The 23,706-nt window shown below is 49.1% G+C and overlaps 2 protein-coding genes across 2 annotated transcripts in view; both read right to left on the bottom strand.

Moving 5' to 3' along the window:
• Positions 1–40: 40 nt before the first annotated feature.
• POLR2C (RNA polymerase II subunit C) lies at positions 41–8,649 on the bottom strand. Its single transcript, XM_049622224.1, has 9 exons — positions 8,491–8,649; positions 8,259–8,308; positions 5,887–5,955; positions 5,688–5,740; positions 2,672–2,800; positions 2,198–2,249; positions 1,812–1,980; positions 1,592–1,666; positions 41–1,066 (listed from the first exon to the last, which is right to left on the bottom strand). The coding sequence occupies exons 1-9, from the start codon at positions 8,574–8,576 to the stop codon at positions 922–924; spliced, it is 828 nt and encodes a 275-aa protein (XP_049478181.1). The 5' UTR covers positions 8,577–8,649; the 3' UTR covers positions 41–921.
• A 1,730-nt stretch (positions 8,650–10,379) lies between these two features.
• The window catches only part of COQ9 (coenzyme Q9), a 14,120-nt gene continuing 793 nt past the window's right edge, over positions 10,380–23,706 (bottom strand). The window contains exons 2-9 of the mRNA XM_049622218.1: positions 21,401–21,569; positions 19,885–20,020; positions 15,318–15,460; positions 14,952–15,036; positions 13,367–13,471; positions 11,709–11,864; positions 11,398–11,451; positions 10,380–11,068 (exon numbers count right to left, since the gene is read on the bottom strand). Of these exons, the coding sequence (XP_049478175.1) occupies positions 11,033–11,068; positions 11,398–11,451; positions 11,709–11,864; positions 13,367–13,471; positions 14,952–15,036; positions 15,318–15,460; positions 19,885–20,020; positions 21,401–21,569 (884 nt within the window). The 3' untranslated portion in view covers positions 10,380–11,032. The remainder of the gene's footprint in view (positions 11,069–11,397; positions 11,452–11,708; positions 11,865–13,366; positions 13,472–14,951; positions 15,037–15,317; positions 15,461–19,884; positions 20,021–21,400; positions 21,570–23,706) is intronic.

Genomic DNA, 23,706 nt, shown 5'->3' with positions numbered 1-23,706 from the left:
GGGCCGGCTGGCTCAAGTTAGTGGCACGATGACGCATGAAGGAGATTATGTTGTGCTCTTTATTGCCAAGAATAAAAACTTTTAAAAAGACAACTCCTGAATCAATAAATATCCCTTCCTTTCTGTACTGAATCTCTGGTTTTCTCCAGGCTTCTCCTGCCAGGCTGCCTAATTAACTACTTTGGGCATGATTCTACCCTACAGGGGTAAGGGGTCAAGGCCAGACCTTCCCTTCATTAAGGCCCTTGCCCCCCAGCACCCAAACTTAAATAATCAGGCTACTGGCAGTGAAGTTCATAACTAATGGGTAGAGAATGAAATACAGGGTTTACCTGGGGCAGGGAGGCAGCCAGGCTCTAACACTCTTCTCTAAGGGTTCTCAAATTAGGGACACTTGGAGATTTGAGCGAAGTGCCAGCAGCCTGGCTCTGGGCAGGGACTGGAAGGGGTTGTAGGCAACTTGAATAAGGGTTCTAACACTCAATCCTAATACCGCAAGTCCAAGGTACAACTGTGAAACCTCCAACTGTTGGACCGAAAGGGTTTGAAGACCTGAAATGACCAACAGAAGAGAGTCCAGCTCAGTGGTTCTCAACAGACTCCCCCAAAGGCACATAAGAAAACGCGTTGGAAGGGATGTCCTGGGGAATGCCATTGGCAATGAGTGGGCAGAGCCAGGGACGTGAGAGGTCTAGTAAAAAACTGTCCTGCCTCAAATGCCAGTGGCATGCCTGGCAATCTGAGCAAAGCTGGGATAGGCCATCTCTTCCATACGGCTCCCTTTCTAGTGGGTACTGACGGTTTGCCAAGAAGCCCGAGCCAACAGCTGTCCACATCCCAGGAGCTAGAAGAGGCTCTGGAGAGACAAATCCAGCTGCTGGCCCAGATCCCTCCCCTTTTTGTTCAAACAGGTGAGCTGTGCTAGTTTATGGTTAGGACATCACTCTGGATCTCGTGGCTTAACTGGGTCTGTAAATCACTCAGCTTCTTCTTCAATCCAGAGAGGGCTGACAGGACAATGGTCTCAGGGCGCAGAGAGCCACAGGACTCGACGTTGTAGTAAAACCTAAGAGGAAGAGTCTGGTGAGAGCCCTCTGCGAGGCAGGTTGCCTCAGCCAAGCGTCGGCCTCGGATCATGCGCTCTCTCCTGGGTGGCTTCAACCTCTTACTAACGGGGGTCCTGCTGCACATTACAGGACTCCAAGGAGGCCACGGCTAGCTCAAAAAGCTACTGGGGAAACCTTAAAACACTTCGGAGTGGATGTGTTCCACATGGAGACAGTGGAAGGTCAAGTTAGCAGTGGCTCACATTCACTGTCAGAAGACTGGTCACTTTTGGCTCTGGGCAGACCTCTTCTTTGGGGATTGCACATCAGAGGAGGAGCAGCATGAACAACCGCAGGGCCCCTCATCCCACAGTGACCAAGGGGGATGATCACCTGCCCTGGGACCTGCACCCACCATGGATTCTGCAGCTACCCTTCCTTCCTCAGCTCACGGGCACTGGGACGTGAGGGAAGGGTCTCCCGACTCAGACCTTGCACCAAAACCATACATTCTTACACACTTCATGTGCTGGCCTGGATCTTACCTCTCTGGCTTGCCGTTGGGGTCGTAGGGAGCCTGTGACTCATCTTCATCCAGCTCTGAGTACTCGCTCTTTGGCCTGAGGTCAAACACAGGTCAGCACAGGGCTGCTACAGCTGCTTTTAGGGCACTATGTCCACAGTGAGCCCGCCCTGACCCCAGTGACTGAGAGCCATTTCCACACCAGCCCACCCTAAATGCCTTTACTCCCAATGAGAACATACCATTCCTCAGGCTTGGGGTACACTGTGTGCCTCAGGGCATTGTCAGGATCATATTCAAAAGCCACCCCTGCGGTAGGGTTCCACTTGGCATGCTCCTTGCCAAAGCCCTTTTTGGCATAGGCTCGAAGTCTCAGCTCCTGGCCCTTCCTCAGCTTGACGATGAGGATGTCTGTGGGGAGAGGTGTGAGTCAGTCGAGGGCCGACAGAGACACCGTCCCCTGAATTTTGACCCGGAATACCACCAGAAGACCACACAATCAGGAAAAACGGCCCAAAGGTCAGCTGACAGAGACCAGGGAGCACGAGAAGCTGTGTCTGGTCTTGCCTCCGTGCTGGCCTGCAGAACGAGCCGGGCAGAGATCCGCATACTCCCCCCAGCCCCTTACCGTCCTGCTCCACGTAGTCATTGGGGTCATTATCTCGGTTCCGGGATGTCACCTGGAGGGAGCCCAAACAGAGGCATTTCTTAGCTGCTCGTCTCCCCAGTCACCTCTTCTGGCAACCGTGTTCCCGCACCTGCCGACCAGGGACAGGATGCCTGGGAATGAGGGGTACTAGGACTAAATCTGTGCTGGAGCTGGACTCCAGCCTCTGCCTCACGGCCTGGTGACAGCCTTTTCAGTCAAAACAGTACCCTCTCAAAGGGTCCTCGGGTGACAGAGGGTGGGCACACAGCACAACAATGCTCCTGTCCACCCTGGCTACTGTCCAGAATTATTAGCACTTTTAGGCACTAGGCTCAGTTGAAGGCAGAGGGTAACACAAGGGAAATCAGCATCTTGTAAGAAACCACCGAGTCTGGCTCACTTCGAGCCAGGAGGAGAACAAAGGTCCTGGGTAGGACACTGTGAGACACTGACTGGAATGACCCGGGGGCTGTTGGAGATGAGGTCTCGAGACGTGACGTGACGAGTCTGATCTTCGTTGCACCGCACGTCAAGAGTGAACTCCACTGAGCACTCGGGGCAGAACTCTTCGCACGTGCAGTCCTGAGGCGGGAAGACAAGCAGGAGTGAGCCTATGGAGAGGTGGTGAGCCCTGAGCTCCCTGCTTCTAACACCCAGTTCCTTAGATTTCTTAATGTAAAAGGGCTACTCTCGGGCTCCAGGCTCTCGTGGGCCATGCCAATCTGGTACACCATTCTCCCGGGCCGCCCAAGTGCAGGCCCTTCCCAGTTTAGAGACCACCCGTACCTGTTGACGCCTGGGTTTACTTTCCACCTCCAGCAGCTGCCAGGCCGTCACCGGGAGACACATTGCTAAATTCTCACCCTGGCCCTCGGAGCGCCCTTCTTCAGGGATACAAGGCGTTAAGCAAGAGAATGATGCTTTCACGCTTTAGAGTGCAGCTTCCCATGAACTATGTGGACTAGCTCGGGAATGCAATCATCATTTAAAATAAAATGATCCAGGCAACAACAGTAAAGTTCTTTCAAGTTCTAGACTACTTTTTCTTTTAAAAACAAAGCAAAAAAACCTTTCCATAATGGAAAATTTCATGCATTCATAAGAACAGAGCAAAGCAGAAGAGACTACCACCGTGTAACCATCACTCGGCTTCAATAATTAGCAACAGTTCTTTAAGCAACGACTCTTGAAGCAATCCATTCCCACGTTAGGGACCATCTGCTGCAGTTTAACTTCAGGCAGGTTACTGGAATGTAACCAAGCAAACTGTTCGCCCCTCAGGCCAATGAGGAACATCTAACCTGCTTCTGAGGTTTTTCAGACAAGGAGGAAGAGCTAGAGGCCACACCTGGACAGTGTGCAGTCACACACAGGTGAGGTGGGCAGGCAACCGAGACCCTAATTAGAAATATGAAATGCCTGGGGTGCCTGGGTGGCTCAGTCGGTTAAGCATCCGATTCTTGATCTCAGTTCAGGCCATGACCTCAGTTCACAAGATCGAGCCCCGTGTCCGGCTCTGTGCTCACAGGGCAGAGCCTCCTTGAGATTCTCGCTCCCTTTCTGTCTTCCACTACCCCCCTTCAGAAATGAATGAATAAGTGAATATAAATATATATATGAAAGAAATGGAAGGGGAGCACCCGGCTGGCCCGGTCAGTAGAGCATGTGACTCTTGTTCTCAGAGTTGTAAGTTCGAGCCCCGCATTAGGAGACAACAAAAAGACAAAAACAAAAACCTACTAAAAAAACACTAAATTAAAGAAACTGGCATGAAAGAGATGAAAAGGTACACAAACTCAAAAAAATATATATCATAAAGGAGAGGGATCTGAGATTAAGAGCCTAAAGAAGTATAACAACCAAATGCATGCATGGATCTTTGCTGGATGACAAAAAGCAAGAAAGGACATGTGAGGGACAACTAGGAAAATCTGAATATTTGAAATACGACAAAATAATGCTAATAGTCTTAAGCATGATGGCATAGTCATGTAGGAAAATATCCTTATTTTTAGGACAAGCATGCTGAAGTAGTTAGGGGAAAAGTGTTATGGTATCTGCAACTTTCAAATGGTTCAACAAAAATAACACGGATAGGAAAAACAAAGCAGATGTAGTGAAATATTAGCAATTGGTAACTAAAGCTGAAAGTAAGTGGCTGTTTATTATTTGATTCTTCTAACTCTTCTGTAGATTTTCAGGAAAAAAAAAAAACAAACAGAAAAAAGGAGAGGAGACCATAACATCTCTGTTCAGCAAATACTAGAAAAACACTTAATGGATGGAACTGCTAGGTCATGGGGCATGCATATCTTTACCCACGACATTGCCAAACTGTTCTTCAACTGGTTGTACAACTGTCCCCACCAATATCTGTGATGTTTCATTTCTTACGAACAAAAATCTGGAAACGTGAAGCAAATATTGCAAAATGTTGGACTATGACAAGCTGTTTGGTGGGAGCAAGAGTACTGGTCAGATTATCTCCACACTTTCCTGTGTACTTCAATCTCTCTTTAAAAAACACAGATTTAGGAGTGCCTGGGTGGCTCAGTCGGTTAAGCATCCAACTTTGGCTCAGGTCACGATCTCACAGTTCGTAAGTTTGAGCCCCACGTCGGGCTCTGTGCTGACAGCTCAGAGCCTGGAGCCTGCTTCGGATTCTGTGTCTCCCTCTCTTTCTGCCCCTCCCCCGCTCACACTCTTATCTCTCTCCCTCTCCTCTCAAAAATAAATATACATTTTTTAAAAATTCAAAAAAAAATAGATTTCTAACACATATCAAATTAGCCACACAAAAATGGCACGACCTTGGGAATATTAGAGGATGGGCTGATTAAGGATCACCCAAAGCCACCAAGGGGGAAGAGTCTCAAGCTGTTATTTAATGGAGCCCTGGGGAAAGGATGCAGGGAACCTAGTCCTGTCCCACTCCTCCCAAGTCCAAGGCCTGTTAACATATCACAGGAAGGAAACACGGCCCTAGAGGAAGGGCCACGTTTAACGAGGACCACCTACAAGAGAGGCACATATCTGGCAGACAACAGCCCTCAGGTGCTGCTGTGGGGGACAGCCCCACTCTCTTTCCTTGATCTCACCCCTACCTCTCCCTAACTCCCTAACCTTCTGTTGACTCCCTTCAGCCTCCTAGGCTCCCGTTACTGGGAAAAGACACCCTGGAGAGCAGAGTCTGAACAGATCAGACTCTGAAAAGGCAGAGACCCCACTGCTTGGTATAAATGGGTATTCTGGTGTATACCCCATCTTGTGTGGCTGGCAGGAGAAACTCCCTGATGCCCCTGGAGCCTGATCATCTGAAGCCTGGCAGGACCAAGGACCAGTGCCTGCTTGGGCTCTAAGACAACATTTCCATGCTGTCTTTCTAAAAGCTAGAAGGAAAACATCAGGAAAATCCCTGAGAACTGAGCCCCCTACCCCCACGCACATCCCACCCAATCACACAGCATACCCGGGAGTATTGCAGCTTGTCCACAATGTCGTCACTTGTGAGGGGGATTAGTCCTGGAAGAAACAGAAAGACATTTTAAAGCAGTCCAAATGGTCAAGTCAAAAGGAGAACCTAGAAGCCCCCTTGGGAGTGAGGAGGCTCCCTCCTCTGACACCAGGCACAGCCCCCTCCCTTCCACCTTTCACAACCCGGCACTCACCGAGCCTGTGAGCGATGAACTCATCATGAAGGACTGAAGAGTTGGCATCAATTTGAACCCAGTCAATGGCTAAAAAAAACAAAACAAGAAAGCAGACATGCAGTTCGGCCACCAAATTAAAGACCTCGAGCAGTGGTTCTCAAGATTTAAGAAGCACCTGATGCTTACTAAATTGCAGGGGCCTGGGCCAGACTGCCAGAAACTGATTCCACAGCTCCAGTGGGGGCTAGGAATCTGTATTTTAACAAGAACCACATGCAACACAGCCTCCATCCCTACTCAGGCAGATTTAATGCAGGGGGTTCCCTGTCCCACACAAAAAATACTGACTTAGGGAACAGCATGGCACGTTTCTTTAAGCTGAATATTTCTGTGAGAAGCATTTACATCTGCTATCCGTGTCAACACCAAATCCATAAACACAAACTACTTGGGCACTTAAAAGTTAGGGAAAATTGGGGCACCTGGGTGGCTCAGTCGGTTGAGCGTGTCTGACTCGGCTCAGGTTATGATCTCACGGTTCGTGAGCTTAAGCCCCGTGTTGGGTGCTGTGTTGACAGCTCACAGCCTGGAACCTGCTTCAGATTCTGGGCCTCCCTCTCTCTCTCTACCCCTCCCCGGCTTGCATTCTCACTCTCTCTCTCTCTTAAAAAAAAAAAAAAAAAAGGCCAATCTCACAGAAGTAACACAGGCTTATGGTCCATATCTCATTTTATGATACAATGACCAAATTACTCAATTTAACTCTTTATTATCAATCAACCAACACGTAAAGAATTCCTTTAATGTGCACATCATACTAAGTATCAAACCCAATTCCTACCAGCAATGAGCTAGTAGAAAGGACTGTATTCCCACACACACTTGACTTAAACACATTAACACCTGTATGCAAACAAATTCATAAATCAAATGGCATTGGAGCCCAACTACCAAAAGGGGTGTGGACACTAGGAATGGAAGTCAGAAGAGGACCAGTTAGGACCCAACCCGCTTTGTCCTATACTTTCTATTGTTTCCCCAAGCCAAGTAAGGGCCATAAGCCAGGCTTTTCGGACTCCGCCTCCTTACTCCCAATAACCCCCTACTCCCACGTGCCCTTACCCTCTCCTGCGCAGGTGTAAATCCTCTGAGCCTCCTACAAACCAAGCCTTGCCCGCCCTCTGTGATACAGATACCAACACTTCCTCCCTGCAAGCTTTCCCCTCACAAAACTCTGTCCAGACTAAAGACACTTGTCATATTTTACACTGTGTTATATTTGTGTATGTCTTGTCTCTACCTCAAGCTTCGGAGAATCCTGGAGCTGGGGTCTTCAGATGTCTTAACATTTGTATTCCCCCTGTGGCCTGCAATGTAGCAGGTGATCAGAATCATCCGCAGAACTGAATGCGTGGGGCAAATGGCATTCAGCCTCTAATGTCAGGGCCGCCTCACAAAGTACAACTCCCTCATTTTACTCATGATGAAACTGAGGCCCAGAGACATGGAGTGGTCAGGGAGGAGGAGGAGGATCAGCACGCCAAGCTCTGAGTTGAAGAAGTGCCTGGGGATTGCCACGGTGGAAGCCCCACGCTCTCCTTCACCAATCCCTTGGCCTGCTTATTTCCTTAGGAGTCTGCACACTTGTTGTAGCAGCCGAGTTACATTCCTTTCTCCAACCCAAACTTGGAGTTGACACTCCAAAAATACCTGTAGTATATTTATAAGGGTGAAAAATACCTGGAGCGACGTGGCTGGAACCAGAGCCGATCCTCCTCCCTCTAAACGCCAACAGCACTGTAGCTCTACTTCTCAACTACTGACCCAAGGCTACCCCGCGGCAGCGTCAGCTGCGGATTCGCCTTTCCCGGGCAACCCCGCTGTGTGCTCCATCAGGGCGAGAACCCTGCACGGTGCAGCCTTGCAGTCCCAGTTCCTAGCACCCTGCCTGGCACTTACGTGTTCCCTAAGTGCGGCTGAAGGACCGGATTCATAAAAAGACATCTACCGGTACTCAACACGAGGCATTTAGGAGAGATTCCGTTACTCAATCCCTGCCCTCGCTCTGCAAGCACTGTTAACGTCCGAATGCCACGGAGAAAAACACGGCACGCAGCTGAACACTTGCCCAAGTTTCACAGGGGCAGTAAATGAAAACGGTGTTCAAACCCGAACACGCAGACTCCCGAACCCATGCTCTTCGCCAACCCGTAGGTTAAGAGTGGACCCAAGAGGCCCTGGGCCGAGGGTACAGGGTCTTATCAAATCTCCAGCACTGCTGTCCTTTCAGAGCCCCCACTACCGGCCCCACCAGGCTCTGGGTGTGGGCGGGCAGCGGCCCCGAGGTGTGTGGGGGCGTGTGTGGGCAACGAGAGGTGGGGTTCGCTTACCTATTATGGGCACCTCGGCGATGAAGACCCTCCGAATGGAGTTGGCCACCCTGAGGGATGAAAACCAATCGGCGTGAGGGCGCCGCAGCATCGACGCCGGCGCCCCGCGCCCACGGTTCCCAAAGCAAAAACCCCGCCACCCGAACGCAGCTCTAGGACACGACCCCCACCCGGCCCGCGCTCGAGCCCCCCGCGCTCCACAGCCGCCAGCCTCTTCCCTCAGCGGCCTTACGCCAGGTCCGTGTTCTCGATGATGAACTTGACATTCTCGTCGGTGAGCTCCGTGATCCGGACGGTGGGCTGGTTGGCATACGGCATCGTGCCCAACCACCCGCCGGAACCTAGGACTTAGCACCCGTGCGCCGCCGCCGCCGTCGCCGGAAGTGGGTCAGCGCGGCCCGCGCCGCTTCCGCACAGACACGCTCACAGCGCCGCCTGCTGCTCGGAGGCCGCGGCCGCTCCGAGCCTGGCGTTTCACACCCCCACCTGCTTTAAGGGCACCAGGCGCAACCACCTTGAGGGGCGGATTTGACAAAACGTGCTCACGCTCTCGATTCCACAACAACACTTCCAGGAATTCATACTGCCAAAATGCCTGCAGTTGTCAGCAAAGATACACGTACCGGGGCGTTCACTGCAGCACTGCTTGTAATGGCAGAAGATAACAAAACTAATTGTCCATTGACGGTTAAATACACGAACATAGGAGTACTATGATGTCTTTAAGAGAATGAAGTAAATCTGCCCATTTACGGAAAAACAGAAGCATACTTTAGCAAAGTATAGTAGAATGGTAAATATATACCCGTACCCTTTCCCTCCACCCCCAAGTCTGGATCGTGCTCTTTGGAAAATGCAGTAAGATACAACGCCCATTCAATGCATCATCTGCAGCCCGTGTAGTCGTGGCGGGTGGATAGGGGCCCTTCATCTCTGCACCCGCATCTCTGCATGCCTGGCAGTGTGCCCCTCACAGGGTGGATGCTCAATAAAGATTACCAAACTCCTCTCAACAGCCTGGAGAAAGGTTTGAATGGGCCTCAAAAGGTGACAGCTGCTCATACAGAGAAGAGGCTCTAAAGTAGAACTTGGCAAGAGCTACATTTAGGGGGCAGAATTAGGAGATAAAGAGTTTGATTTAGCTAGACATGACACCTCTTCCTGAGGCAGAGGGAAAGGGCATGGAGGGGGCCTTTGCTTCATAGCCTGTGTCATCTCAGTAAATTAAGAATTATGGTTGTCTGCGGAGTGCGAGAGGGATGTTATGAAGGATAAGAGAGCGTGGGATGAAATTTGCAAGAGCTACCATAGGGGACCTGCCAGGGTGTCACAATACAAAGAATTAAAGAGGTGCGGAAGGGGGCCAGTGAAAGGCCAAAGGACTGGAAACACTGATCAGCTTGTGACTTCCCCCATCAATACCCAGGGGACCTAGAAAAGACATGGCAAAGCAGGAGACAGACGCCCCGGGCCGAACCGTGTCCCTCTAAAATGCTGAAGCCTAACGCCCAACACAATGGCATTTGGAGTTGGGAGTCTTTGGAAGGTTATGAGAGGTCCTGAGGGTAGGAATAGGGCCCTTATAAGAACAGGAGGAGACACTAGAGCTCTCTTTGTCCTGTTGGAACATGGGGAGAAGGTGGCAAGTCAGAAAGACCACTAGGAACTGAATTGGCTGGCACCTTGATCTTGGATTTCCTAGCCTCCAGAACGTGAGAAACAAGTATCTGTTGTTAAGTCCCAGTCTGTGGTATTTTGTTACTGTAACCTGAGAAGACCAAAACAACCGTTAACCAGACTTGCAAAGGGAGCTCAGCCAGTGTATAAACAGAAAATTATTAATGCTAAAGAACGGATCACTGAAATAATTAGTGATAGAAAATAGCAGCCCAGGGAGTAATGGTCAGGGGCAAGGCCACTGTCACCCACACTTACTGAAGTGAAGCACGGGCCCAGAGAGGCAGAGCTGCCGTAATTACCCATTAGCACTAGGCCACACCAGGACCAGAACCCAGGTCTCCTGGACGCCAGCCTCAAGCCTTTTCCACAACACTTCTGTCTCCCTCTGAGGTCTCGGATACCCGCTGTGGCCTAGATGGAAACCAACTGCGCAACAAGAAACTGCTTGAAACATATTTATTACTATTTGTACAGACTCTTAACCCTACAACACATGCTGGTGTAATGCGACAACGGCCTGGGTTCATGCCTCTGGCCAGGCTGGGCACCACTGTCCAGGAGGCACCAGTCTCAAGTGAGGCAGCTTTCTGAGGGGTTCCCAGGTGCAGCATCTCAGGACACCAGAAAGGGGAGGGGTGCAAGGAACGCCTGTGTGCACAAGTCTGTGCTGTGCTGGGGATGGGCTGCCACTTTATAAAGGTTTCACAGCCTGACTCTGATTTGGGAGCCCCAGAGATTACTCTAGGAAGGTTAAGACATGATCAAGTATCTGTGAGACCATAGATAGGGACATGCTGGGTTTCTGTGGCTTGAACGCTGGGATGAGAGCCTCATTTTTTCAGTCACACAGTGGTAATGCAGAAAGGCATCAGGAGGCCTGGCTTGGTATTTAGAACTGAAGAAGTAGCCTGATCGCAGGCTACAGCTGTATTAAGTGCTCTGTGGTTTCCAGGTGGCTGTCGTAGTGACTCAGGAGTCCTTCAGTGTTTTCTCATTAACACCCTGTTCCATGGGCGGCACTTCATATCTTTCAAAGCCCTTCCAATATATCTGCAGATTTTCTTCTGGGCACTCTAGCTCACACCCCATCCCGCTCACCGGCGCTGGTTTAGACCGGTCAGGTTCTTGAGCTGATACAGGGAAGGAAACAGAGTGATGAGGCCTTGCCCTGCCATTAGGACTCCAGTGGGAGAGACTGGGGTTTTCAAGGCGGCAGGCATGGCTAAGATCCACAGATCTGACATGCGAGGGGCCTGGGAATCAGCAATGTTTTTTAATGGCAGCAAAAAAAAAAAAAAAAGAGATGAGGTACTGAGGATCAGAGACTGGGGCTGAATCACTGTCCGTCTTATTAGGAGTTTTCTAGTTTAAAAGATTTGGGAACATTGACACATGTTTTAAGGGTCACAGGGCAGGACGGGGATGGGAGGAGGGCAGGGATGAGTGAGACAGTCCTTACCGTCACTGCTGCACCCATGAGTCCTTGAACAAGTGCCTCTCCAGTGGACTTTACCTAGAAGGAGTCAGGGTCAGGCTCTTTTAAGCCCCCAGTACAAGCTCAAAGGTGAAACAGGTAAGACAAAAGCGGGGGTCGGGGGTGGAGGGGGGACTCATGAGGACCCTGTGGACTGGAGGAAGAGCCTATGATCACAACACAAATGGCCCAAGTATGGCTCTTAGGGAAATGGCTGGCACACTCCCTGGGCAAGCCTTCAGGAGGAGGCGGGTGTGCCTAGTGAGGAGGCTTCCCAAATGGCTAGCCCCAACTACCTGCTTGGCAGTGTGGCCCATGTTCATTGCGTCGTTAATCCGGTTTTCCAGGAAGCGCCAAGTGTCCTCGAAGTCTGGGGACGAGTCCTGCATCATCACCAGCTCTGTCGTGTTGTAGATGCCAGCCAGCACAGCTCGGCGGGTATACCAGTTAAACTGCAAAGAAACCCACCTGGGAAGTCACCGCTACTGCTGTGGGCTGGGGAAGTCTGGGGGTTCCTACCCAAAGCCACGGGCACTAAGGGGTCCCTCCTGATCTCTTTTCCCCACAGATGCATTTGTTTCCCTGCAAGACATTGGTGTTCTCAAATTTGGCTGGGCAACAAAATTACTGGGAGATTAAAATGCAAGCTCCTGGGCCCAACTTCTCAGAGTTTAGAGTCAAGGGGTCTGAAGTAAGTGCAAGGAATCTGGACATCTGATTAGCATCCCAGGTGATTTTGCTACATGCATCCATTTTGAAGGCTGTGAAAAGACTGCGTCTTAGGCCGCCTAAATTCTGGGGAGGTTCTCTGGTCAGCCAGTTATGACCAAACCATGGTACGCTCACCAGTAAAGTGAGGGCTGAGACAGGCCCACGGACAGATTCAGAACACCCAAGAGGAGCGAGGGGCTCCAGTCCCTCAGCCACTTCAGGCTGGCCCAGCAAATGGCTCTCTGGAGCACGAACTCAGCTGCTTTGTGTTTTATTCCTTTAATTTCTTTGCTAATTTCATTTTCCCACCAGCTCTGTTGGTGGTGTCCTCCGACATGGGGGAAGCTTATTAAGTCCTTTGTTAGAACTGTGGCAGGAGTAGCTCTTCGCCTCCCCAGCCTGGACTCCACAGAGTACCATTACATATTAACTTCTTTTATGAAGGTATACTTTTTATTTTTTAATTTCCTACCAGAAATATGACAACATTAACAAGTCAGAAGCTATCCTGGTGCCTGTTTAAAGGCTAATCGATCTCTTGGCAAAGCAGGCCAGAAGGGGCTCGGGGGAGGGCGTTCCTTTTTAAGGCAACAGCGGCTCCATGGCGTTCTGTTCACTTTTTTAAAATCAGTCTCATGAGGGACGCCTGGGTGGCTCAGTCGGCTCAGTCGGTTGAGCATCCGACTTCAGCTCAGGTCATGATCTCACAGTCTGTGAGTTCGAGCCCTGCATCAGGCTCTGTGCTGACTGCTCAGAGCCTGGAGCCTGCCTCGGATTCTGTGTCTCCCTCTCTCCCTGCCCATCCCCTGCTCACGCTCTGTCTCTCTCTCTCTCTCAAAAATAAACATAAAAAATTTTTAAAAAAATAAATAAATAAAATCAGTCTCATGAAAGACACACACTGAGAAATCACATTGCAGAATGTGAGTCTTAGGAGATTGAGGGGAAATGAGTATAAAACGGCAGCCCTGTCACCAGGCCCTCTGATGCTTGTGTCACCAGGAGGGGACAGAGGGAATAATCACTGGTTTGTGGCTCGAGCGTGCATCCTTGAATGAGGACATAGGTCCCACTATGGCTTGTTGAGGGAGCTTCCTCGTCCCTAGTCTCTCCTTTCCAAGACAGGAGTGGCACTGCAGGCCCACCGAAAGGCTCTGTGATCAAAGACCTTTCACAAACTTCCCGAAGAAATGCTTAACCCAAGCCTCTCCTGGTGTCCTGTGGGTTTGCAGAAAGCACTCACATCAGTGGACTGGTCGCCAGCGTAATGCCACATGTCATCCACCATACTGGTGATCAGGCTTAGGCTGGATGGGATGTTGTGCGGGAGCATGAGGATGCTGAGGGCCTGAGGAAAGAATGACAGAAACAGGTACTGCACACAGGGAACACAGAGCACAGGTGGATGGTGCGGCGCCTCGCCTCTCCATGGAGGTATGGGAGAGGGCCTGCCCACTCCCCTGCTGAGACCCACCATCTCTGCCCGGTTGGCGTGAGCTCCTGGCAGCTGACAACCCTGGCTACAGCAGATGGGAGCCAGGGGCAGCCCCTACCCTCAGCTGGCCCACTCAGGTTCTCCATCCCCGGCACGTGGACTTGGGAATGCAGGCAGCCGGAGGGTCTAGACTGGTCTAAGAGTACTGAGAGCAAGGACGGTGGAGGGCACCCCATTCTGTAACACGGAGGTAGAAGCAGAGCTAGGAGGAGGGTCTGGGGGTAGTTTCTAGGTCCAAATCCCAGGGCCCAGCAGCGTTCCTGCCCTTGATGCCCCATGGCAACCTCACAATAAATTCCTCCCTGGGGTTTTGCTTAACTCAAGTTGGTTTCTGGTATCTGAAACCAAAAATCCTTCAACTAATACAAGCAATAGCACGACCCAGAGACGCTTCCTTAGCAGACATCGACTCTTGAGAGTACAAGGTCTTGTCACTTTACCAACTCAAAACTCCACCGGCTGTGGCCTGCAGGAGCTGGGTCAGAGGCCCTGGCTCGGCTGGAAGTTTTTTCTTATCGAAGTAGCCCAGAAGAAAACGTGCCGAGTCAGGAGGCAGTCAGGGCCCAATACACACACTTCCACTGCTTTGACTGCAAGGTGGAATGAGTCAGGCCAGAGGTCTGAAAATCCAGCGTGGCAAGCACAGGCAGGGGACAGGACTCCGCTCTCGCGATACTCCCTCCACAGGCAGCCTGGGGTTAGGCGTACCGCTGCTGTTCCAAGGTCTGTCAACTGACTGATGGGCGCTATTGCTCAGTAGTGGGTGGAGGACACTAGATGATCCCTGCTGCCCTCTCATTCCTGATGTGCTTGGACTCCATTTTCTTAAGTAAGAGAATGGCCCACACTGTGATATGCTTTGAAACAGGAAAAAGGAAGCTTCAGGAAAGGGGACAAAAAGCCTTGGAACGAATACTCCAATTTTCAAGCATCACATCACAACTGGAAAAGACATCCCAGTCCTCTGAGATCCAGGACACGACAGGCCTGTTAATGACGATGGCCAATAAAATCTCATTTTCTAATCTCCTCCATGGATTCCTCCTCACTGAATACCTGGTAGCACACTCAGGCCACCAGGAGCCAACACGATGTGACCCAGTACGCAAGCCACTCACACTTCTAGGAACTGAGACCCAGATGGCTCAGTTACTCCCTCTGGCATGCCCAAGTCCGCACTCCCTAGCTCTACCAAGTGCACGGAGAATCCCCAGGTCTGTGCGGATTAATGAGCTAGCTTCTGAAGACTGTGCAGGGTCCTCCGAGTGCAAGGCGCTGAGAACTAAGAACACGAATGCATTGGTGCCCTGTAGCCTAGATATGGACTCTGTACCCGGGGCCAGTGCTCAATGTACGGAATCAGCATTCTCAGTCTGGTTTCCACTGCGTCCCTCAGGAACTGGTCTGTCTTCCTCTTCCTGGAAGAGGAAAAAGAAAAGAGTGTGTCTCTGGGTCAAAGGCATGGGCTGGGGCTATCCTGCTTACTCGGCGCTAGGGAGGAGGGTCCCACCAGCTCCTGATGCTGGCCTGACTACAGCTGTCACAGAGAGGCAGCTGTGTTCCAGTCCCCTCAAAGCAGCGGGGCTGCTCAATGCTCCTCTCTTTCGGCTCTGCCTGGATTGGCCTCCCGAGACTGTTAGTGGGGCCTGAGCCCCCGATCCTTAACTGCCACCCTCAGCAAAAATGCCACAGGACTTACTCGGCCTGGCCCAGCTGTACCAGCTTCTGCTCCTCTTCCAGCACATGAGTGAGCCGAGCATTGCACTGGGTCACAAAATGCAGTACCAGCTCACTGCCGTCATTCCCAAACATGCTGGCTGCTGCAGTGGAGAGACCCAGAGACTACAAAAGGAGACAGAGAAAACAGGAAAGTGGCAGACAAATGTAGTGGGCATGTGTTGTCTGTTCCTCACCAGCACCTCTTTTTCCAGTAACAGCAGCTTGATTTTTAATGGGATAACCCTATTCTTCACCCCTGGTCCGTGTGATTTGGGTAAAGCTGACCAGCAATCCTCCATCCTCCATCAACCCTTTGGTGTATTTTTTTTTTTTTTTTTTTTTTTTTGAGAGAGAGGGCGTGAGTGAGGGGCAGAAAGAGAATCTCATGAGGGGCAGAGAGAGAAGGTGGGGGGGGGAGAGAGAGAGAATGTCCCACGCAGGCTCTACACTGTCGGCACTCACCTGAAGCAGGGCTCATGAACCAGCTCACGACCTGAGCCGAAGTCAGATGCTTAACCAACTGAGCCACCCAGGCACCCCCTTTGGTGTGCTGTAAAGCCTGAGATCCAGACTTGGATAACTGGAGCTCACAGTGACTAGCTCAGGCACATGCACATGACCAAATCCAGGCCCTAAGAGGCCACCTCTGGACTTTTGCTAGTGCTCACGGAAAAGAAGTGCTCTCTTTCCACTGGGGCTGCTGAACCATTTTTAGTCCTGCGTGGGAAGCCCCTGCTGGGAATGAAGCTCACAGAGAGGAAAGCAAAGCAGACAGGATGGAGATTCCCAGCAACACAATGGAGCTACTTCCAGACTTTTGTTATTAAATGAGTCTGAACACACCCTTGCCTGCTCCAGCCAATCAGAATTGAGCTCTGACACTTGTAACCCAGAGTCCTAATATAAAAAAGGGGGCTGGGAAGAGCACTCCGCTCTTCCTCAGCAATTCACTTAACCTAAACCTCTTGGAAATTAGGCCTCTCTGTTGTAAAAAAAACAAAAAAACAAAAAACAAAACAAAAAACAAAAAAACCCCAAAAACCAAAAAACATTTTTCTTTTTTTTAAATAAATGTTTATTAATTTTTAAAATATATTCTTTTTTTAATGTTTATTTATTTTTTGAGAGAGAGACAGAGCATGAGTGGGGGGGAGGGGCTGAGAGAGGGAGACACAGAATCCAAAGCAGGGGCTCAAACTCACGAACCATAAGATCATGACCTGAGCTGAAGTCAGACACTTAACCGACTGAGCCACCCGGGCGCCCCAAATGTTTATTCATTTTTGAGAGAGACAGAGAGAGAAGGGGAGGGGCAGAGAGAGGGGGACAGAGGATCTGAAGCAGACTCTGCACTGACAGCAGAGAGCCTGATGCAGGACTTTAACTCACAAACCATGAGATCATGACCTGAGCTGAAGTCGATGCTTAACTGACTGAGCCACCCAGGCGCCCCAAATGCTTATTCATTTTCGAGAGAGCGAGTGAGCAAGGGGGGCAGGGGCAGAGAGAGAGGGGGGCAGAGGATCTGAAGTGGGCTCTGCACTGACAGCAGAAAGCCTGATGCAGGACTTGAACTCACAAACCATGAGATTGTGACCTGAGCTGAAGTCGGACGCTCAACTGAGCCACCCAGGGGCCCCAAAACATTTTCTTTTATGAGTTGTTAAGGAGTTAACAATGCCACGATGGTCCTTTGCTCTTTCTGATACGTGGCAACCATCGAGCATCTACTGGAGGCAGAACTATGACAGCACCAGGGAGAGAGGGAAGGGAAGGAACAAAAAAAGTACTAACTATAAATCCCTCCAATTGGGAGTGGAGAAAGTGCCTCTGTTTTGGTGGAAGTACACAGCCTTTATAGAGGGCAATTTGGCAGTATTCACAACAGACTTGCAGCCACATCAATACTAATGGCAACTGATGTTTACTGTGTCAGGCACCCTGCTAAGCACATGACACACACGATCTCACTGTGGCCTCGGCCACGGCCACGTAGCAACTCCAGCTGGTGGGTGTTATCCTCACTCATTTTACAGATGGGGAAACTGAGGCTCAGAGCTCGTCACCACCAAGCTATACTGGCTCTACTATGTATGTAACAACACCCTCAAAAATATACACACTCAGGGTTCCTGGCTGGCTCAGACACAGCATGTGACTTTTGATCTTGGGGTCGTGAGTTCAAGCCCCACACTGAGTGTAGAGATGACTTAAATAAATATTTGGAAAAAAAACATACTTTCTCTCTCTGGACCAGGTGGGGAGTTATTGTCTCAGCCTCCGCTTTGTGATGCAGGGGCCGTAGTCCACAAGCCACACTTCCAGCTCCATGTTAGGCTCTGCCCATCCCATCGCTGGAGGGAGACCGTGAGGCTGGAGGAGGAGGAAGGGTCCGTCTCCTTCCTGTGGATGTCCTGTCTGCTGGCGGCTCCGTGAGCATCTCCCCAGAAGCCGCCTTCACCCAGGGGCAGCACTTCCCTCTGGTGGCCTGGCCCTGGCCGAGCTGGTCTGTACCCTTCCCAGAACCCGACGAACTGGTTCCACTGAGCCACCATCACGTTGGGTGCCAGCCCCAGGGGACCCTCTCTCTAAACTTAGAGACAGCATCACTGGCCAAGTAGCTCCTCCTCCTCACCTCCACAGGGACTCTCCTTCAAGCCTCCCATTTTAACAAGTCCAATTGTCCCCTTTGTCTCCTTAGCCCCGGAGATGGCAGCTAAACCCTGTGGCAACCTCCGTAATACCCTAAGGGCTTCTTTTTATCCTGCCAGTTACCTGGTTACCAACTTTACACCCCGTTCCCCCTTCACTGTATTAAGTTCTATTTGAATAACCGGTGTAGCTTCTGTTTGGTCTGATACACCACAAAATAACAACTCCATTTCTCAAAATGCACTTAAATGTTGTACAAATAGGTTTAGAATACTAAAAAATTGGAAACAACCCAAATGTTTATCAATTGAAGTCAAGTAAATACAATGGGTATTATGCAGCCACCGTGAATAAAGATATACACAGGACACAGTGAAAAAGACCAGTTACTGTAGACTAATGCAGTATAAGATTTTTCCAAACAGGGGCGCCTGGGTGGCTCAGTCAGTTAAGCATCTGACTTCGGCTCAGGTCATGATCTCATGGTTTGTGGGTTCGAGCCCCATATCGGCTCCGTGCGGACAGCTCGGAGCCTGGAGCCTGTTTGAATTCTGTGTCTCCCTCTCTGTCCCTTCCCTGCTTGTGTTCTCTCTCTCTCTCTCTCTCTCTCTCAAAAATTAATAGCCATAAAAAAAAAAAAAGTTCTAGGACTGTGAATATAGGTAGCTTTGATATATAGTGATTCTCTCCCTTTAAAAAAAAAAACAAAACAAGATTTTTCCAAACCATCCTGTTACATTTCTGTTCCACCACTTCCTGTAATAATTCTTTCTAACATCCTCTGCCACCCTCAAACCTTTGTCTCCTCTTACCCTTTTTAACTTCAGGTTCATGAGACAACCACACCTACTTCACAGGGAACAGAAGCTGTCCCCTGGGAACTCCCTTAATATTCTAAAAACTAAACCCGTAGCTGTCTTCTCCAACCTCACCCCTAATACATCAAAGGCCAGTCCTCGCACTCATTTCCCAGATCTCCTAATTCTTGCCTTGAAGGGGCTCTGGACTTGGGATTTTGCCACTTTCTCTCATACCTGTACTTCACCCTCGTTTCTGTGCTCTCGCCAGCGTTCAAACATGCTCACCCTTCCATCCAATTTCCCCGCAAGCTTGGGGTGGGAGACGTGAATCTGGAACTCCTTTGCTTTCTGTTCTCCCTGTGCTCTCACAGGGCGGTATCTGGCTATGCTTGACAATTCTGTGCACCATGGCCTCCAGGTGAGCCAACGGCTTAATCTAAAGCAGCCATCTGTGCCAACGCAGGAGCAAACACCGTCAGTCTTACTGACAAAGCAAGGCGTGTTGGTCTCCTAGATGGTGCCCTCTTGCATTTTCAAACACCAGATTTCATCAATTTTAAGATGCACCTATTTTTTCATTTCATTTTATTTTTATGATTTTTATTTTGAAGTAATTTCTATACCCAACGTGGGGCTGGAACTCACAACCCCAAGATCAAGAGTCACACATTCTACCAACTGAGCCAGCCAGATGCCCCCCTACTTTTTCATTTAAACATTCAGTGTGAATCATGCAACTGACAACGTGCCCCAGTTTAATAGGTAGCATTTTTTCTTTTTTAGTGATGCATAAAATAATGGCACTTCTTACAACCACTGCCGTCTTAGAGTCAATGAAACGTGGTAACTGTGATCATAGGCAACACCTGTGCCTAAGGGGCTGCCTTTATAACCTAGCTCGCAAGAACCAACTCCATGGTATAATCTTTCTGTATTAAAAAAATAAAGCTATTTTTACCCTATTGGGAAAACACACCCTGCCCCAATCCTGTAGCAGTGAGGGGCTCTAAGCTGGGCCATAAGAAAGCATGAGGCCCTCTGCTTTGGCCGGTGTAACTCCCTCCCGGTCCCCATCCCCCCTCCTCCTATACACACCTGGGCTCCTTCCGCGATGGCCTCTGCTGTCCACCCGTGGGCAGGCACAAACTCCAGGGCTGCGGTCAGGATGCGATGCTGCAGCTGCTCCTCGCTCTCATGGTCCTCCTCCTCCTCACCGCCCTGATCTGTGTACCTGAGACCCAAACCCAACAGACACGTGGGGACGGAACCCAGCACACCTCATCTCACTGCCGGCTGCCTAACACGCAAAATGCGCCTGACCGGAAACCGGAGGCTCTGGGCCTCCTCTAAGCGCACGCCGGGAAGACACTTACTTTTCACCAGTACTGATGTTTCAATGCCAACAGAACAAAAATTCTATCACCTTTCTCCTCTCATACAGTCACTGAGACAAGGGATCCCGTGAGTGAGGAAGTCATGTCATAGGAAGGCAAATGCTCCCATAGCCCCCTGGATTTCTCTGTTTACAGCCCTTAGCACATTGTTTCTTCATCTGTATTTGTACCAAACGATAACTCCATGAGGACAGGGACAATGGTTGTAGTATTCACAGGGCCTGGCACAAAGGAGATCCTCAGAACATATTTGCTGAATGGAAATGAGAAGCACTTTAATCAGGAGACCAGAAAAATGATGGGAACACCCTAATTTCAGAGCTAGCAGAACTTCTCAGTGGCAGAATTAAGAAGAAAAAATATCTAATGGAAACGTAAACTATTTTCACCTCCCTAGAGGCCAATTTGGTCCCACACATGTAACAAAATTTGAGATGTGCGCCTGCTTTGATTCAATGCTCCCCCTGCTGAGAGAATCACACACTTGATCACATTTTTTATAGCAGTGAAGGAAATCTAAATATTCATCAATAAAAGGTAGGTTAAATAAATTTAAATTGTTTTTAATGTTTATGCTTGAAACAGTGAGAGCATGAATGGGGAAGGGGCAGAGAGAGAGGGAGACACAGAATCCGAAGCAGGCTCCAGGCTCCGAGCTGTCAGCACAGAGCCTGATATGGGGCTCAGACCTACCAACGGTGAGATCATGACCTGAGATGAAGTCGGACGCTTAACCTACAGAGCCATCCAGATGCCCCAAGATAGGTTAAATAAATGTTAATACTGCCATTTGCTGGCATAGTATGCAACCATGAAAATCATACAGACTGAGAAAACATTAAAAATGTACTATTGAGTGAAAAAACAGGTTCTGGAATGGTGTACAGTGTAATTAATCACTTACAGTATATAGATTTACGTATGGAGTATACTTAAAAAACATCAAAAAAGGACATTTGCAAAAACATTAGAGTTTTTTCAGGGTTTGTGATTTCTGGTAATTTTTGCTTTACTTTTATGAGCTTCTTTACTCTGATTAGATATTTTAGAGTGTACAAGCACAATTAAAATATAATAAAAAAGCAACAGTTTCCTTTCAAAGATAGCCTAGAAAATGATGGAAGGTGAAAAGGAGGATAAAGAGGAGAGAGGAAGGACAGACACACCCAAGCATGCAAAATGGCCAGAAATGGATGGACTGCGGTCCTGATACATACCTGGGGGGTGGACGAGGGGACTCTGGCTTGGGTTCTTCTGCTCTGTGTGTCTCAGGATGTTGCTGAGAAAAAGACGGGGGAGGTTGTTGCTTCTGCTCATCTGAAGACTTTAGTTGCACAGCTGAAGCACGGAAGGCACGTGACACCACGGCTGACTGGCAACGGGACACTGAAACAAGAATGGGGCTGGTCAGGCAGGAACACTTACCAGAGAAGACTCTTTGATGCCCCGAATGGCGTGAGGGATGGGGAGAGGAAAAGCAGGGCTGAGTCTACTCCAGAACCACTTATCCGAGTATTGAGTCCCAGACAAAAATCTTCGGTAAACTGGCAACCTTGACACATGACGTGGTGGCAAAAGCATGAGCCAGGGAACCGAAGACCTGGCCTCTGGCCTTTTGCTATCGTTTGTTCACTGTATGGTAATGGGCTTCGCCCCAATGAGCATGATTTTTAAATATGCAAATTAAGAGTAAGAATCTGTTTTCTCACTGGGAGTGTTGTGAAGCCCAATCAAAAAGTGAAAATGACCTGAAATTGCTACATATTTATATTATACCAAGAGCACTGGACTAGAAATGAGGCCTGAGTACTGATTCCTATAGTATTTATATGGTGTCTTCACACAGGTCACTAATCTCTATTTACTTACTCATTTAATTCATTTGAGCGAGAGAGACAGAGACAGAGTGAGTGGGGGAGAGTGGCAGGAGAGAGAGAGAATCTCAAGCAGGCTCCATGCTCAGGGCGGAGCCCAACATGTGGCTCAATCCCATGACTGTGAGATCGTGACCTGAGCTGAAACCAAGAGTTGGATGGGATGGGCAATGGTCAACTGACTGAGCCACCCAGGCACCCCACAGGTGTGGGGTTTTTCTCATGCTGATGTTCTCTCTTTGGCAACACCTGCAACACCTCATTTACTATGGGAAGGGCTTTGGAAAGTCCAGGCTCATACTCCTTTTTTTCTTTCCCAACATTTTATTACAGAAAATTTCATACAAGTTGAAAGAACTATGGCATGAACACCTGTGTACCCACCACCTAGGTTCTACATGTCTATCACACTCTCCCGTCATCAGTCCATCTTACGTTTGATGCATGTTGTAGACCTCAGTATTCTTCAGCTCCACACATTCTGCGTGCATGTCATTAACCAGAGTTCAGTATTTATTTACTGGTGTTCTACTGAGCTGGTAGTTCTATACAATGAAATACACAAATCTTAAATGTGCCAAATCTGAGTCCTGACAAAAGTGTACACTTGCATAACCTGAACCCCTAACGTGAAGAATATTATCATCACCCCAGAAAGCTTATGCTCCTCCCCGGTCATTCCCCCCTCCCCCACCTACACTGTTCTGAAATTTCCACCCTGTCCTGTCCTAGAATTTCATCTAAAGGGAATCATACAGTATATCCTTTTTGTGCAAAACTTTTTTTGCATAATATATGGTTAACTGATTAGTATTTTTGTGGAAATCAATTGCTACTTTTTATTGCTGAGTGGTATTGCATTAAGAAACACTAGTTCTGTTGATGAACACCTGGGTTGTTTCGGCCTAGTCTATCATGAATAAAGTTGCTGTAAATATACTTGTACACACCTTGTGGTGGACATATGCTTTCATTTCTCCACCTAGGAGTGGATATGCTGGGGCACAGGCATTTCTTTAAACACATTTGGATTGGAGTTCTGTATAACAACAACAGAAGGACATTCGTGTCTTAAAAAGAAATCTATGGACTAACTCGGGGAACGATGATGTTAAAAGAAACACAGAATAGGGGCACCTGGGTGGCTCAGTTGGTTGAGGCTCAGGTCACCATCCCAGGGTCATGAGATGGAGCCCTAACATCAGGCTCTGCACTAAGCTTGGAGCCTGCTTAAGATTCTCTCCCTTTCTTTCTCTCCCTTTCTCTCTCTCTCCCCCCCCCCATCCCCTCTCTCTTTCTCAAAAAACAAAACAAAACACAACACAGAACAGTAGGTGTAAAAATATCAGTATTTTAGTATTTGTACACACACAAAAATATGGAACAAATACTCATAAAACTTCGAATAGGATGGGAGAGGTCCCAAAGCACAACCGTGGAAACCACCGCGGGGCACAAGATTTGATGAAATCCAGGAGAATATAATTTTATTAGTTGTATGTTTATGTTAATACATCAATGTATACATTCTATTTATGGAGGTGACACTGGTTGCCCATTTACAGTAGCAATATAAAGCTACCTCTTTTAAGTAAACGTCTAGTATTAAGAACTCGGGTGTATAAACAAAAATACTATATTGTGGAAAA

This window comes from Panthera uncia, assembly GCF_023721935.1.
Source record: "Panthera uncia isolate 11264 chromosome E2 unlocalized genomic scaffold, Puncia_PCG_1.0 HiC_scaffold_19, whole genome shotgun sequence".
In the NCBI taxonomy this organism is placed as follows: Eukaryota; Metazoa; Chordata; class Mammalia; order Carnivora; family Felidae; genus Panthera; species Panthera uncia.
This window is presented reverse-complemented; position numbering and strand designations above follow the sequence as displayed.